This window comes from Aotus nancymaae, unplaced genomic scaffold (assembly GCF_030222135.1).
Source record: "Aotus nancymaae isolate 86718 unplaced genomic scaffold, 86718_ANA_hifiasm-v0.15.2.pri h1tg000006l, whole genome shotgun sequence".
In the NCBI taxonomy this organism is placed as follows: domain Eukaryota; kingdom Metazoa; phylum Chordata; class Mammalia; order Primates; family Aotidae; genus Aotus; species Aotus nancymaae.
The window spans coordinates 9,229,102-9,244,251 of NW_026988417.1; the positions used below are offsets into that span (position 1 = coordinate 9,229,102).

A 15,150-nucleotide genomic window follows, 5' to 3' on the forward strand; every position below is an offset into this window, starting at 1 on the left:
ATTACTACTCTTGGCAAGTTTTGTCCTTTCTCTCTCATCCTTTCTCTCCCTCCCTCCTTCCCTCCCTCCCTCTCCACAACATCACTTCTTCCATACTCCCTCTTTTGGTTAGCCTAGATAGAAGTTTATCAATTATGTTGATCTTTCCAAAGAACCAATTTTTGGTTTCATTGATTTTCTTATCTTGTCCTGTTTTTGATATATGTCCATATTTGATTTCATGTATTTTTATTCTTATCTTTATTATTTTCTTCCCTGTGTTTGGTTTTTGTATAGTTTGCTCTTATTTTTCTAGTTTCTTAAGGTGAAATCTTAGATTATTCACTTGAGAGCATTCTAGCGTTTAGAGAATGTAACACTATACAATTTCCTCTAAGCACTGCTTTACCTGAATCCACTAAATTCAATCTATTTTACTTTCACTTTCATTTAGTTCAAAATATTTTATTATTTCCTTTGAGATGTCCTTTCTGACTCATGGGTTATTTAGAACATGTTTTAAGTTTCCAAAATTTGAGAATTTTCCAGATCTCTGCTACTGATTTCCATATGGTCAGAGAACATACTTTTAATGATTTGAATCCTTTTAAATGTGTTGAAATTCGTTTCATGGCCCAGTATATGATCCGTCCTGGTGAATGATCCAAATGCACTTAAAACAAATATATATATTTTGCAGTTGTCATTTGGAGTTTTTTATAGATGTCATTTGGTCAAATTGTTTAATACTGTTTGAGCCTTCTATAGCCTTGCTATTTTCTACTTATTCTATTGATTATTGAAAGGGGAGCATTAAAAGTCTCCAACTGTAACTGAAGATGTGTCTAGCTTTCCTTTCTGTTTGATCGCTTTTGCTTCATGTATTTTGAAGCTTGATTTGAGATATATGTGTATTTAGAATTTGTATATTTTTTGGTGAATTGACCTATTTATAACTACATAATTTCCTCTTTATCATGGGTAATTCTTCTTGTTCCAAAGTCTACTTTTTCTACTATTAATATAATATGCCAGCTTTCTTTTGATTGACATTTGTATACTGTATCATTCCTCATTCTTTTACTTTTAACCTATCTATGTCATTAGGTTTAATGTGGGCTTCTTATAAATAGCGTATATGTGGGCCTTTACAAAATTCAAACTGGATTGACAGTTCTTTCAGCATTAAAAAAAATATTGAGATATTGTTCCAATCTCTTGGTTTACACGGTGTCTGATGAGGAATCTAAAGTCATCCAAATCATTTTCCACTCTATGTAATGTGCTGATTTTCTAAGGTGCCTTTCAAGAATTTTTCCTTTATATTTGATTTTCATCAGTTTGATCATTTTTTCCCCCCAGTGCTCACCCCTTTCCTGTCCCTCTGGCAGGAATCGAGGCAGGAGATTTCTCCTGCAGCTTTTTCAGTCCACATCCATTTTGCAGTTTCCAAAGCTGCTCTTTCCTGGAGTATAAGCCGGGAGATACTCACTGCCATATTAAATATCCCTTGAGTTTTGATTTCTCTCTTCAATTTGCCTAATATAATTTATTTTTCAGAGTCCTTATATGTTTGCATCATGATTCTGTCCAGAGTTGCTAGTTATGATGAGTGGGAGAAATAGGGTGGAGTGTGCTTACTTAGCCAGAACTAGCAGCTGGAAGAATGACTTTTAGTGAGCCTGAAAAGAAGAAATGTAAACCTCCATGGCTTGGAGTTGAGGGAATATGTAAAATAGTAAGACAAGGACCTAATCTCCAACCCCTGGTCAGGAATTGGGAAAGGAGACCTATTAATTTGACTAGGGATGCTTTTAGGGTCTGTGAATGGATACAGGGTGCTGTAAGTGGCTAGTACCTTTCAGCCAAGAACTAGAGCCTGAAAATGTCTGTCTCTCTGACTCACCACTCCCCCATCTTTGGGTACCTGATAAACAACTTTATATGTGAAAAATTCACTGCAGTGAATATCAGAGTATAAACAAAAGGGTTTGGAATTGATATGACGCATTTTGTTTAATACAAAGTGGAAAAAATAGAAGGTAACAGACAAGATGATTGTAATTGTGTTTCATGTTTTCTGTGATTGCACCTGGATGAATAATAAGCAATAAATGGACAGAGGTGTCTAAAAATTAAATTGCTCATGTTGGGGGAGTGAAGGAAATGAGATTGTGAGTGTCTTTTTGTTTTATTTTTCAAAAATTTCCTTAACGTGGCTGCTATGGTTTGAATGTCCACTCTAAAAGTCATGTCGAAAGTTAATCCCCAATGTGGTAGCATTGAGAGGTGGAGTCTTTAAAAGGTAATTGGGTCATGAGAGCCCATATGAATTAACAGATTAGTGAGTGAATGAATTACCGGGTTATCATGGGAGTGGGACTGGTGGTTTTGTGAAAAGAAGAGAGACCTCAGTGAACACAGTTAGCCCCCTCACCATGTGATTCCCTGTGCCACCTCAGGACTGTAGAGACCCCACCAGTAAGAAGGCTCTCATCAGATGTCCCCTTGACCTTGAACCCTTCAGCTTCCAGCACTGCAAGAAAAAATAAGTTTATTTTCTCTATAAATTACCCAGCTTCAGGTATTCTGTTATAAGCAATAGAAAATAGAGTAAGAAATGGCTCTATGAGCTTTTCAAATGTAATATAACATGTAAGAATAATTCCTGGCCTATCGCCTGAGAGTCATATTTTTCCCCATTCTACTTCTGTCACTTATTTGGGCAGGTTTTCCTGATTCTCACCTCTCACCCCAACCATCCCTATATTCCTATATCACTGTATTGATGACTCTTTACTGTACTGTAAAGTACAGTACTGATGACAACTTTACAGTTAATGCTTTGTTTTTCTGTCTTCTCTTGAAGACATGGGCTTTTGCAGGTGAGACCAGTGTATTTTCTTGCTTACTGATACATCTTTAGTACGTAGCTAGTGCCTGCTCTGTGGTAGGTACCTAGTAAATATTTATTGCCTAAATACTCAAGTCTCCAAATAAAAGAGAACACCAAAACCTTAAGATTTTTATTTTACATTGCATGTGGTTCCTTTGGTCTCAGGCACTTTTGGAACCCACGCCTCACTTTCTCTTTGTCTTGACAAACACTGTCCAAATTTTTCAGCCAACCCAAAGCTGGATGGCACAGTGCCTTGAGTTGGCAATTAACCAAAAGGAAGACCCAAGGATGAAAGAATACTCCACAGAAAAGGGAGCTCAGAACTCAAGTTTTGGCTAAGGCTGCCATTGTCAAGAATGATATGAGGAAACCCAAGGGATTATGGCCAAAAGGATTCTAGTGGTATTGCTAAGTCAAGTCCTTTCTGGCCCTACTCCTATGAGATACCAAATTCAAACACACTGGTGCTAATTCAAGTGCACTTTAATTTACTTTAGGGCACTTTGTTTTAGAGACAAGTATAGGAAATCACCCAAACTACTAGTCACACATTACAATGGCAGGCTGCAATTGGCTCTGACCCAAACAACCCTAGCATGTAAGAATTAGAAGAGCCCTTCAACATATCTATTCCAAACACCGTCCTCCAAAGTTGATACAGATTTTCTTAGCAACAGTCAAGATGAGAAATCACTAAGTCTTCACTTGAGCACTTAGAATGATGGTGAACTTCCCATCTTTTTTTTTTTTTTGAACTTCCCATCTTTTAAGACAGTTCATTACCTTTCTAGAGCAATCTCTTCTAGACTTGGTAAACTGAGGTATATATGCTGACACTCTTGGCCACACACTTGTGGCAGGAATCACCAATTAAGCACAACGTTTTTTTTTTCCCCCTCACCAAGCTTACGTTTAGCTTTAGAATCATTCTCAATATTGTTTTTCATTTGGATAGAGGTCAGTCCCTGCCGCAGTTACGGGAAGTTGTCTTCCACACATTGGTCTTCTTCATGTTCCCTGTGAGCACACAGGACTCTAATAGTCTGGGGCGAGGACGGCGTCAGCCCTGAAGTCTTGAGCCTATTCCTGGAACACAGTTTGGGAAAGACAAAATCTGCAGGCTGGTGGGTTGGTATTAGGTTCTCCAAAGCCTGAGATCCACAAGGCCAAATATTGGAAAAGACATTTCTTAGGCACTATGAATAATCTTTCCACTGACTTCTGAAAGCCTATATCCGGGATGAAAGCCTAGGGTCATTGAGGCACTGGGACTCAGGTTGAGGACAGGTCAAGGTTGCTTGTAGTAAAGCTGAAACTAGAACCTCAATCTGTGATTTCCAATCCATTGAGTCCCCTATCAGACCAAATTGTTTTTCTTTGATAAAGCATTAACATACTATTTCTCCAATTTCATTTTGAAATCATGGGTTGAGTCATGATGAAGGCAGGTCATCAGCCTACATGGAAGAACATTGGGTCTACTGAAACATAGAGTGATTCCTTGCAGCTTCCAGAAGAGTTTGGGAGATTCAGTCGTGAATAATGCTAACATAGTTGCAAAGTTAGATTAGTACAGGTTTACTTGTAAATACTTAATAATGTAAAAGACTTGCATAGCTTCAATTCATTTAAGCCTATAATGGTTATAGGTTAAATTTTTAGTTTCCTGAAAGGTGAGATCATCCATTTAGACAATCCTGTTTTTGACATAATTGTCCAACATGGAGGAGGAATCTTGTTCAGGCCTTCCGTTTGTCTTATCATCAGTGACAGCTGAGTCAATTTTCTCTTCTGCTGGGTATGCTTTGTTCCTGTTGGAAAATGCCTGGCTGATTTCTGCATGCGTTCTGTTTTTGGTCTCAGGCAAGACAAAGTATAGGTAGGTGGCACCTGTGATACAAATTGTAGCAAAGACTAGGAAACAGTAGGTGTCCAGACTTTTCTGTGGAAAAGGCAGAGACAAAAACCATCAAATAGACAGTCAGTAAACTTGCTGTTAAACCATCTCTACACAGATTTTTAAAATAGCTCCATATTCATGTACCAACACTCCTAGACAAAACACCATGTGTGAGGCTGGCTCTCTAAGGCAAGTGTGCTCTACATAGAGTGTTCTCACATGAGGCTTGAATAAATCAGCTTCAATCTCTGGTAGAGATGAGAAAATGGCACTTTTGTTGTTGTTGTTCTTGCAAATTTGGCACTTAAAAATTAATCATCATGAAAGCAAAATGGAATACTTGCTGAATATTAGCTTAAGCTTATATTTACAATTAACCACATTGTCTCCTTGCTTCTGCTATACACATGAGGCAAGAATGACATCAAAAGGGAAGAGAAATGCCCCAGTTCATAAGAAGAATGTGGAGCATAGACTAGGCCAAGGTAATGACAGGTTTTCTGATATGCAAATGGTCTAACTCACTAATTGATACTCTGAGACAGCTTTGCACAAATAAGAGAGACAAGAAAAAATAGAAATGTTTGCTGCCATCACTCTGTTTCATGTACCCTGATTAGTGCTTGGACTAGAATAACCCTGCCAACTGCACTAGACCTTGAGCTTCTCAGTGACTTCGTCACCTCTGTAGCTCTTGCGCCTTATAGGACGTATTCAAGAAATGTTTTTGGAATAAAAGACTTGAACTTCTAGCCTGAAGCAATCCTTCTGTCTTGGTCTCCCAGGTACTGGGATTATAGGTGTGAGCCACCACTCCAGAAATAAAAGACTTTCTGGGTGCCAGCTATCAGGACTGTGACTATTACATGCAACAAACATCTATTGATCCAAAGATAAGGTGACACTGTCTTTGAATGATACTTCCCAAGAAGCAATATCCAGACTTCAGTCAATTTCATTCTATCCTTTGATTTGACACACATTTATTTTTGGAGAATGGCAGAGTGCTTACAGCTTGATCTCTGGATCACAACCTGGATCTACTATTGACTAAATCTGAGACTCTTTGTGCCTCAGTTTTCGTGATTGAATGGTACAGGTAGGGTTGTTGTATGAATTAAATATTTCCTTTAAAGTGCCACATGCAGTAAATGTACCACACCTGGGGGTGCTTAGCTCTGAGACTGTGCCTTCTGCTCATACAAAGACTTCAAGAGCAATGTGGAGAAGGGGGAGTGTATGGGCTCTGCAGCCAGTCAAGTGGGATTCAAATCCTGATCCCATTCCTCACAAGTTGTTCTAACACTTAGGATGTGCCATTTAAGATAGAACTTCAATCCACTGAGCATCTGTTTCCTCATTTGCAGCATGGTGATATATACCCACATACTGCTTTGAAGATGAAATGAGATACATCCAATTTTGCACTCAACATCCTCTACTCCCCAACCTGCATGCTGAATGGACATCCGACTTAGCAAGTCCAAAGTGGAGCCTCTAAAACTGTGCCTGCTCTATCCCTCCTCACCTCTGCTGATGGCACCTCCATCCTTCTGATTGATTAAGGAAACAAAAACACTCGGAGGCAGGCTGAGCTTTCTCTCTCTCTCTCTCTCTCTCTCTCTCTCTCTTTCCCCCCTCCTCCTCTCCATCTCTCTCTCTTCCACCCATAGCTGCTCCATCAGGAAATCATGTTGCTCTACCTTGAAATATAATCCAAATCTAAGGGTTTGTCACCACTTCTACTGCAACCCAATTTTGGTGCAAGCCACCACCATGTTTTGCTTGGATTTTTGCAATAGCTTGTCAACTGATTTCCCAGCTTTTCATTTTAAGCATAATCTTAAGATTATTCTTAAGAGACAAGCCAGAGTGATCCTGTTAAAGAACAAAACTTGTCACTCCTCTGCTCAAAACCCACCATGACTTCCTAAGTTACCTGGAGGAAAGCCAAGTCCTGACCATGGCCTCCAAGGCCGCCGACCCTGGGTCTCTCTTATTTCTCTGATCTCACTCTCCTCACTTTCTTTGCGTCAGCTTCACTGCCTTCATGATCTCCTCCAGTATTGGCCTCAGGATCTTTGCACATGCTGTACTCTCTTGCTGGAATAATCTTCTTTTAGGCCTCTGTATGTCCTGCTTTCTTACTCCTCTTCATCTGACTTAATCGTCATTTTCTCAGAGAGGTTCTCTTTGACTCTCATTTCTAAATAGCCCCTCCCAGCCCTGCTTCCTTGCTCTTCAAAAACACTCACCACTATGCAGCATTATGGTGTGCAATTGCCTGTTTATTAACTCTCTCCCTACCAAGAGGTAGCTATTTGAGGGCAGGAGTCATCATTTTTCTTGTATTCCCAGAGCGTGTAAAGTGTCTGATATACAGTAGATGCTCTGAGTATCTTATTGAGTACATGGATGGACTGAGGCTCAGAGAGGCTTCCTGCCCTATCTCAGGTCACACATGGGGCTGCCTAGGACCTGTCTGACACCCACACAGCTGCATCTTGCTTGGCTTTCTTTTCCCAAGAGACCTGATGGGTGTCGCAAGAATTATTCTCACAGTTTCACAAAATTCAATCAAAAACACGTGGCTCAGCCTGGCGTGGTGGCTCACGCCCATAATCCCAGCACTTTGGGAGGTTGAGGCAGGTGGATGACTTGAGGTCAGGAGTTCAAGACCAGCCTGGGCAACATGGTGAAACCCCATCTCTACTAAAAATACAAAAATTAGCTGGGCATGGTGGCAGGCACCTGTAATCCCAGCTACTTGGGAGGCTGAGGCAGGAGAATTGTTTGGACATGGGAGGTGGAGGTTGCAGTGAGGTGAGGTAGCACCATCATACTCCAGCATGGGCCACAGAGCGAGACTCCACCTCAAGAAAAAAAAAAAGAACACATGTCTGCTGCAGCCATTTTGAGAAGGAACACTTGCTCCCTCCCTCAGCAGTGTCAGGAGCAAAGTTGTAAGATGACCAGGGTGAGGCTTCACCTCCCGGGCACAGGATCTGCTGCTTTGGCCCACAGAGGAAAAGTTCTGTTGGGTCCCCACTATGGTCTGACCGTGTCCCCTAAAATTCATGTGTCGGGACTTAAATCCCAATGTGATTGTATTAAAAGGTGGGGGCTTGAGGAGGTTATTATGAACCTTATGAAAGCGCTGGAGGGAATGAGTCAGGCCCTTTTTGCCCTTCTTGCATCTGAGGATGCAGCAACAAGATGCCATCTTGGAAGCAGAGAGCAGCCTGCACCAGACACGGAATCTGCCGGTGCCTGAGACTGCCCAGCCTCCAGGACTGTGAGAAAATCAATTCTGTTTTTATAAATTACCCAGTTTGTGGTATTTTGTTATAGCAGCACTAAAGGACTCAGAGAGTCCTGCCCCTCGGAGGTTACTGCCCTTTTGTGGGGCCTGGAGCCTTCAGCAGGCACATGCTGTGATGGTTAATATTGAGAGTCAACTTGATTGGATTGAAGGATGCAAAGGATTGTTCCTGCGTGTGTCTGCAAGGGTGTTGCCAAAGGAATCAGTGGGCTAGGAGAGGCAGACCCACCTCAGTCAGCTGCCAGAACCATCTAATCAGCTGCCAGCATTGCGAGAATAAAAGGGCAGAGGAATGTGGAAGGACTTCTGGCTGTCTTCCAGCCTCCCATCTTTCTCCTTTGCTGGATGCTTCCTGCCCTCAAACATCGGACTCCATGTTCTTCAGCATTTGGACTCTTGAATCTACACCAGTGGTTTGCTGGGGGCTCTCGGGCCTTTGGCCACAGACTGAGGCTGCACTGCTGGCTTCCCTACTTTTGAGGTTTTGGGACTCAGATTGGCTTCCGTGCTTCTCAGCTTGCAGACAGTCTATTGTGGGACTTCACCTTGTGATCATGTGAGTCAATTCTTAATAAACTGCCCTTCATATATGCATGTATACTATTAGTCTTGTCCCTCTAGAGAATCCTAATACACATGTTCACTGCCTCCCCTACCTTGCACACAAAATTAGGAGCCACAATCCTAATCCCTGGCTCTGCAGACAATGGCTCTTAATAAGGGGCGTTGGTAGGAAGGTGTTATGAGTCTGGCTTAAGGAGGGAGAGAAAGAAAGGAACTTAACAAAATGAAGACTTACTCTGCTGTTATGGAGCTGGATCTTCCATGTGCAGGCTTATTTGTTGCCTCTGAGAAATGGGTCTATTTGATTCCTTTTTAGAGAATAGAAGATCAAAACGGAGTGAGGTCATGCTACTTGCCCAGGGTCACACTACTAGGAATTGGCAGAGCTGGGAGTAAAACTCCCCTGAGCCACACGGTCTCTTGTTGGAACAGGGCTTGGGCTGGAGAGAAGAGGATATGAGGCTAATGATAAGAGCAGGATCTGCTTGTGGATCACTAATGGTGCTGCCTGCTGTTGACTAATGTAATGTTCACACTAACTCTAAGGTGTAGCTGCTATTATAGAGGAAGGCACCGAGAGGGGCAAAGTTATTGGTCCAGTTTTTCTGGGCTGTGAGGCAAAGTGAAGTCTTATATCTGGCAAACCAACCCCAGAGCTTGTGTTTGTCATGCTGTGGTCACTATTGAGAAAGTAAGGACAAGATAGAAAGTCAGGAGAGTCCTGGCCACAGAGTCAATGGGGGAAAAAAAACCCAAATCCTCAGTCTACTCAAATAAATGAGGTTTAAACAAAAAGTCAGGGCCAGATCTGGACAAAGACTGATGGGATAATATGGATGGGAGGAGCAAAATGGCTTTGGGGTTGTCCCCAAGCCTTCCTGGCTAGGATCTGGAATTCACCCAGGAAGTTTATTGGTATCTGCTAGAAATAATTTCATTCCAGGGATTACACGACAACCTGGTGTTACTGCAAGTGTGTGATTGAACTTAATCCGAGAAGAGAAATGCATCTTTAAGCACCTCTTATGTACCAGCAATATGACAGACGTTATATCATTTGATGCCTATAGTCCACACCGCAATAGCACTATTTATATGTTCATTTAAAAAAAGATGAGGTTGAATATTAGAGAGGTTGTGGAACACGTCCAAGGCAAGTGAGGGAAAAACGGGAGAATCAGGACTTACACCAAAGTGAACCTGACTAGCAGCTCACGCTTACCCCATGATCCACTGTGATTTCCTCACTATGCGTGTGTGTCAAGGGTGGAGGAGGAATGATCCTTTAGCATCCCCCATAGCACCTGGGAGGTAGGTCTCTATACCATTCTCTTACATGTGAGAAAATAGAGATGAGAAAGGGAAAGTTACTTGCCTGAGGTTACCAACTGGTAAGGACTGTGTCTGGATTTGAACACAGGTGGGGCTGATCTGGAGGCCGTGGTCTCACTTCTGTACCTGCCTCCCTTGTGCAGATTCAGGATGTGTGTGTCACTTTGTTCCTGTCTCCTCTTCTACTTTAAAGTGACTGAGCAAGCCACTTTCTGCCCAGCTGCTGAAGAGTAAGTTACTGGACCATTCCTCAGCTGACGCTGGGGTAGTAGGGTCTATGCAGTACCTTACAGCCAGGAGCTTTTACTCAGCATGTCTGTAGTGAGAAGGACCCTGCCTTCCAACAGACCTCGCCTCAAGATCTGGCTCCACCAAGCACTCACCCATCACACAACCCTGGGAAGTGCCCCACTGTTTGGGCCTTATTTTTTCCATTGGTTCAAGATTTTCTGTGAAAATACTTTTATATTCATAAAGCTTAGCTGATAAATGAACAAACTGATAGATCTGGTTACTTAAAGACTAAGAATATCTTTCATCAAAAGGCACTGTACAGAGAGTACAAAAGGAGAGGAGCTATTGTGATACATGACTAACAAATAATTAGTATTCCAAATTAAAATACAACATTCAACAAAAACTCTTAGGAGTCACTAAGAAAAAGCCTACTGCAAAAAGGGAAGAATGGCCAAGCAGGCGTTTCACAGAGGGGAATACAAATGGCAAATAAGCAGATGAACAAGTGCTCAGACTGGGCACAGTGGCTCACACCTGTAATCTCAAAACTTTAGGAGGCTGAGGTGGGCGGATCAACTGAGGTCAGAAGTTCAAGACCAGCCTGGCCAACATGGTGAAACTCTGTCTCTACCAAAATTACAAAAATTAGCTGGGCATGGTGGCACACACCTGTAGTCCCAGCTACTTGGGAGGCTGAGGCAGGAGTATCACTTGAAGCCAGGAGGTGGAGGTTGCAGCGAGCCGAGGTCACGCCACTGCACTCACATCTATCAGACTGACAAAAATGTAAAATGTCTCACAATGATAATACCAAATGCTGATGAGTAGTATGACTTTCTACACCTACTGGGGAGGCTGGCACTAGCTACCACTGCTTTGGAAAACAACTTGGCACTACCAAGCAGAGATGAAGTTGTGTGTGCCCTGTGACCCCACACTGATACTCCTGAGTGTACATATTCCAGAGCTGTGCTATTTAAATTCAAACCAATTAAAATCAGGCATTCATTTCCTCAGTAGCAGTAGCTACGTTTCAGGTGTTCAATAGTGGCACATGGCAGGAGGCCTCCTCGTTGCAAAGCTCAGACAGAAAATACTGGCATCAGCACATAATCCCTTGCATGTTGTACACGGATGGGCATAGCAACAGTTTCTTGAGCAAGACAACTGGAAACAGCTCAGATGCTTTTGGAAATGGGAATGGATAAATAAACTGGGATGCATTCATCTAAAGGAGTACTGTAGATCAGAGAAACCAATAAGCAATAGTTATACATTTCAACATGACAACTCTCAACATATATGTTGAGTAAAAAAACAAGGCACAAAAAAGTATCTTCAGGATGATGTTCTGTATAAATATGCAAATTATGCAAACCAAAACACTAGATTCTTAAGGGATGCATTCATATAAGGATGAAATAATTAAGAAAACCCAGAGAATTATTAACACAAGATTCCTGCTAGTAATCACCCCTGGGATCAGCGAGAGGCACACGCGGTATTTCAATAGCTTCAGTTGGTTGAGAAGGTACACTGATTTTTTCCCACTATTTATATATATAATATATTCCATAAATACAATAATAAAAATGTTCTGAGGAGGAGATGGAGCAAGATGCCTGAGTAGAATGCTCCAGCAATTGTCTTCTTTGCAAGAATACCAAATTGAACTATCCACACAAAATATCACTTTCCTTAAGAACCAAAAATCAAGTGAGTAATCATAGTACCTGGTTTTAACATCATGTCAGGAAAGAGGCAGTAAAGTGGGTAGGAAAGACAGTCTTGAGTTGTCAAGACTTCCCCTATCCCTGGGCAGCACCATGTGGTGCAGAGAGAGAATCTGTGCATCTGGGGCAGGAGGGTGGAATGACTGTGGGACTTTGCATTGGAACTCTATGCTGCCTGTCAGAGTGGAAAGCAATACAGGGCAGAATTTGGTTGGCATCCACCAAAGGAATATTTAGAACAGCCCAGCCAGTTGAAATCTGAGTTCCAGCTAGTCCCACCAGTATGGGCTAAAGTGCTCTGGGATTCTAAATAAACTTGAAAAGTGATCTAGGCCACATGGAGTGCAATTTCTAGGCAAGTCCTGGTGCTGTGCTGGACTTGGAGCCAGTGGACTTAGGGTGTACTCAGCCTAGTAAGACAACAGCTGGGGTGGCCAAAGGAAATTCTTCTATCACTCCTCCTCCAAACCCAGGCAGCGTAGCTCACAGCTCCAGGAATAGAGGGACACTAAAGAGGGATTATCTTATAACTTGGATATCAGCTCATCCACAGTAGAATATGGTACCAGGCAGAGTCCTGAGGCTCCCATTCCAGGCCCTGTCTTCTAGATGGCATTTCTAGACACCCCAGTGCCAGAGGAAACCTGTTGCCTTGAAGGGAAGAACCAAGTTCTGGCAGGACTTATCACCCACTGACTAAAGAGCCCTCAGGCCTTGAATAAATGCCAGTGGTAGCCAGGCAGCAGTATTTTCCATGGGACTTGGGTGAGACTCAGTGCCATGCTAGCTCCATAGGTGGCCCAGCACATTCTCAGCTATACTGGCCATGGGGAGAGACTCTGTCACTTGAGGAAAGAAGAAGGAAGAGTAAAGAAGACCTTGTCAAGAGAGATCCAAGATGGCTGATCACTAGCAGCTCAGGATTGTAGCTCTCAGTGAAAGTGCAGAAAACGAGAGGATGCCACATTTTCAGACAAATTTTTGTTGCTCACGGACCAGGAGATTCCCAGCGGAGGAGCCCCACGGGTCGCCAGCGTGACTTTTGTGGCCGGCGTGGCGGTTTTGCCGGCACCTTGGTGTGGCAGTTCTTGGTGCAGAGTGAGCGGGGCTGGGTCCCCTTTTGACTGATGATGTTTGGAGCTCCGGGAAGACAGAGTTGCCTATTCAGCTGATTGAAGGACGGACTCAAGAAAGGAGCTAGACTGGAGATTCCTGGGCAGAAAAGCACCATCAATCTTAACACTGCTGTTTTGGCCGGCACAGTGGATTGCTCAGATTTTGGCGCTGAGAATCAACAAGTTGGACGTCCACTCAGAGACCTAATTTGAAAGTCGGTAATCACAAAGATGACAGGTGGATAAATTTACAATGATGGGAAGAAACCAGCATAAAAAGGCTGAGAATACCCAAAATCAGAATGCCTCTCCCTCTACAGGGGATCACAGTTCCTCATCAGCAATGGAACAAGGCCTGATGGAGAATGAGTGCATTCCATTAACAGAAGTAGGCTTCAGAAGGTGGATGATAAGAAACTTCTGTGAATTAAAATAACTTGTTCTAACCCAATGCAAAGAAACTAAGAACTTTGAAAAAAGGTTTGACAAAATCCTAATGAGAATAGACAATTTAGAGAGGAATATATGTGAATTAATGGAGCTGAAAAACACAACACAAGAACTTTGCGAAGTATGCACAAGTTTTAACAGTCGAATTGATCAAGCAGAAGAAAGGATATCAGAGGTCGAAGACCAACTTAATGAAATAAAACGAGAAGTCAAGATTAGAGAAAAAAGGATAAAAAGGAATGAGCAAAGTCTCCAAGAAATATGGGACTATGTGAAAAGACCTAATCTACGTTTGATAGGTATACCTGAATGTGACGAAGAGAATGAATCCAAATTGGAAAATACTCTTCAGGATATTATTCAGGAAAACTTCCCCAACCTAGTAAGGCAGGACAATATTCAACTCCAGGTAATACAGAGAACACCACAAAGATATTCCTCAAGAAGACGAACCCCAAGGCACATAATCGTTAGATTCACCAGGGTTGAAATAAAGGAGAAAATTCTAAGAGCAGCCAGAGAGAAAGGTCAGGTTACCCACAAAGGGAAGCCTATGAGACTTACAGCAGATCTTTTAGCAGAAACCCTACAAGCCAGAAAAGAGTGGGGGCCAATATTCAACATCCTTAAAGAAAAGAACTTTCAACCCAGAATTTCATATCCAGCCAAACTAAGCTTCACAAGCGAAGGAAAAATAAAATCTTTTGCGAACAAGCAAGTACTTAGAGATTTCACCATCACCAGGCCTGCTTTACAAGAGCTTCTGAAAGAAGCACTACACATATAAAGGAACAACCAGTATCAGCCTTTCCAAAAATATATCAAAAAGTAAACAGCATTAACATAATGAGGAACTTACGTCAACTAATGGGCAAAACAGCCAGCTAGCATCACATGGCAGTATTAAACTCATATATATTATTAACTGGATAAAAAGCCAAAACCCATCGGTATGCTGTATCCAGACCCATCTCACATGCAATGATACACAAAGACTGAAAACAAAGGGACGGAGGAAGATTTACCAACCAAACGGAGAGCAAAAATAAATAAATAAATAAATAAAAAGCAGGAGTTGCAATTCTCACCTCTGATAAAATAGACTTTAAAGCAACAAAGATCAAAAGAGGCAAAGAAGGCAATATTAGACAGATCAAAGAGATAGAAAATTAACAAGGACATCCAGGACTTGAACTCAGATCCGGAACAAGTAAACTTAATAAACATTTATAGAACTCTCCACTTCAAATACACAAAACACACATTCTTATCAGTACCATATCACACCTATTCCAAAAGTGACTACATAATTGGAAGTAAATCACTCCTCAATAATTGCATAGCATTTCATAGGTTTAAATGAAATATTGGTTGGCTGCTTGTTTGTTATTTTCTTCCCTTATTCCTTCCTGTCTCCATTGTTAAGCACAATTATTGGCATAAAAGAGGTTTTCAATTCCCATTTTTAGACTGCATTCTAGCCTGGGCAATAAAGCAATACTCCCATTCTCTCTCCCTCTTTCTCTTTCTTTTTCTTCCTCTTCATTATTTTTTTTCTTCTTTAAAAAAAAAAAAGAAGAAGACTTTGTCTTGCAGCTTAGGTACCAGCTCAGTCACAG

General features: G+C 41.9%; 1 protein-coding gene across 1 annotated transcript in view; it reads right to left on the reverse strand.

Moving 5' to 3' along the window:
* Window positions 1–1,769: 1,769 nt before the first annotated feature.
* The window catches only part of SLC2A9 (solute carrier family 2 member 9), a 158,385-nt gene continuing 145,004 nt past the window's right edge, over window positions 1,770–15,150 (reverse strand). Inside the window, 1 exon segment of the mRNA XM_064365677.1 lies at window positions 1,770–4,820. Within this exon segment, the coding sequence (XP_064221747.1) occupies window positions 4,566–4,820 (255 nt within the window). The 3' untranslated portion in view covers window positions 1,770–4,565.